Source organism: Elephantulus edwardii, unplaced genomic scaffold (genome assembly GCF_000299155.1).
Source record: "Elephantulus edwardii isolate Elephantulus edwardi_28Jun2011 unplaced genomic scaffold, EleEdw1.0 scaffold00192, whole genome shotgun sequence".
NCBI classification, from domain to species: Eukaryota; Metazoa; Chordata; class Mammalia; order Macroscelidea; family Macroscelididae; genus Elephantulus; species Elephantulus edwardii.
This window is the reverse complement of record NW_006399942.1, coordinates 2,402,235-2,403,100: the sequence shown is the minus strand read 5'-3', so window position 1 is coordinate 2,403,100 and position 866 is coordinate 2,402,235. Positions and strand designations below refer to the sequence as shown.

Genomic DNA, 866 nt, shown 5'->3' with positions numbered 1-866 from the left:
GGGGGGCGTTGTTGCGTTTGGAGAGGGCTGTGGTGCTGCTGTGGTCGTGGGGGGCGTTGTTGCGTTTGGAGAGGGCTGTGGTGCTGCTGTGGTCGAGGATAAAGGTGGAGAATTTGTTGTATATGAATTTTCAGGTTTGCTGGTAGGATTTTGAGCTGGAGGAGTCACATTTGCAGCAGGAGTAGTAGAATTCACAACTGGGACTTTATTAGGAATCTCTTCTGAGCTACTGCTGCTACTGCTACTACTACTTTTGTGTGATTTGTCATTTTTACTTGCATAGTTGGGTGGCTTTCCAGATTTGGAGCACTGCGTTTTATCAGGGTTATTTGGCTTATGTTTATTAAAATAGTTCTGCTTCCCAGAATTCTTTACAAGACGGTGTCCATCATGAAACCATAAACTGTAAGAAGTTTGTTTGTGGTGTGGTTTACTGTGCTTGAAATTCTTCAGTACACCACGATGTCCCCCATGCCTTCTAAAACCTTCACTTAGCTGTAAAAAAGAAAAAGCATACAAGTGTTGAGAAAGTCCTTGGAAAAAGACACCATTCTGGGAAAGGTATTGTTGAGGGTCAGTAAAATAAAAGAAGATCCTGAACAAAAAGGAGTGGTACAGTGGCCTGAGCATGATAGACAGTGAAGATGGTGCAAGATAAGGCAACGTTTAGATCTGAAGTTCGTCTCTAGTTTTCTTTTTTTCTGAAGTCTATTTCACGAAAAAATTACATTCTCTATTTAGATAACAGAAACGGCAAAGGAGGTTGAGTTTTCAAGTATGGAAATACAAAGGAAGAGGAACAGTTGTAAGCAGACACTGGTGATTGGGACATGGAATGTGAGAACCATGAATGTAGGAAAATTAGA

The 866-nt window shown here is 41.3% G+C and overlaps 1 protein-coding gene across 1 annotated transcript in view; it reads right to left on the bottom strand.

Moving 5' to 3' along the window:
• Positions 1-866, bottom strand: part of LOC102858000 (mucin-2-like) — an 82,668-nt gene that overhangs the window by 12,199 nt on the left and 69,603 nt on the right. Inside the window, exon 2 of the mRNA XM_006896842.1 lies at positions 8-495. Within this exon, the coding sequence (XP_006896904.1) occupies positions 8-495 (488 nt within the window). The remainder of the gene's footprint in view (positions 1-7; positions 496-866) is intronic.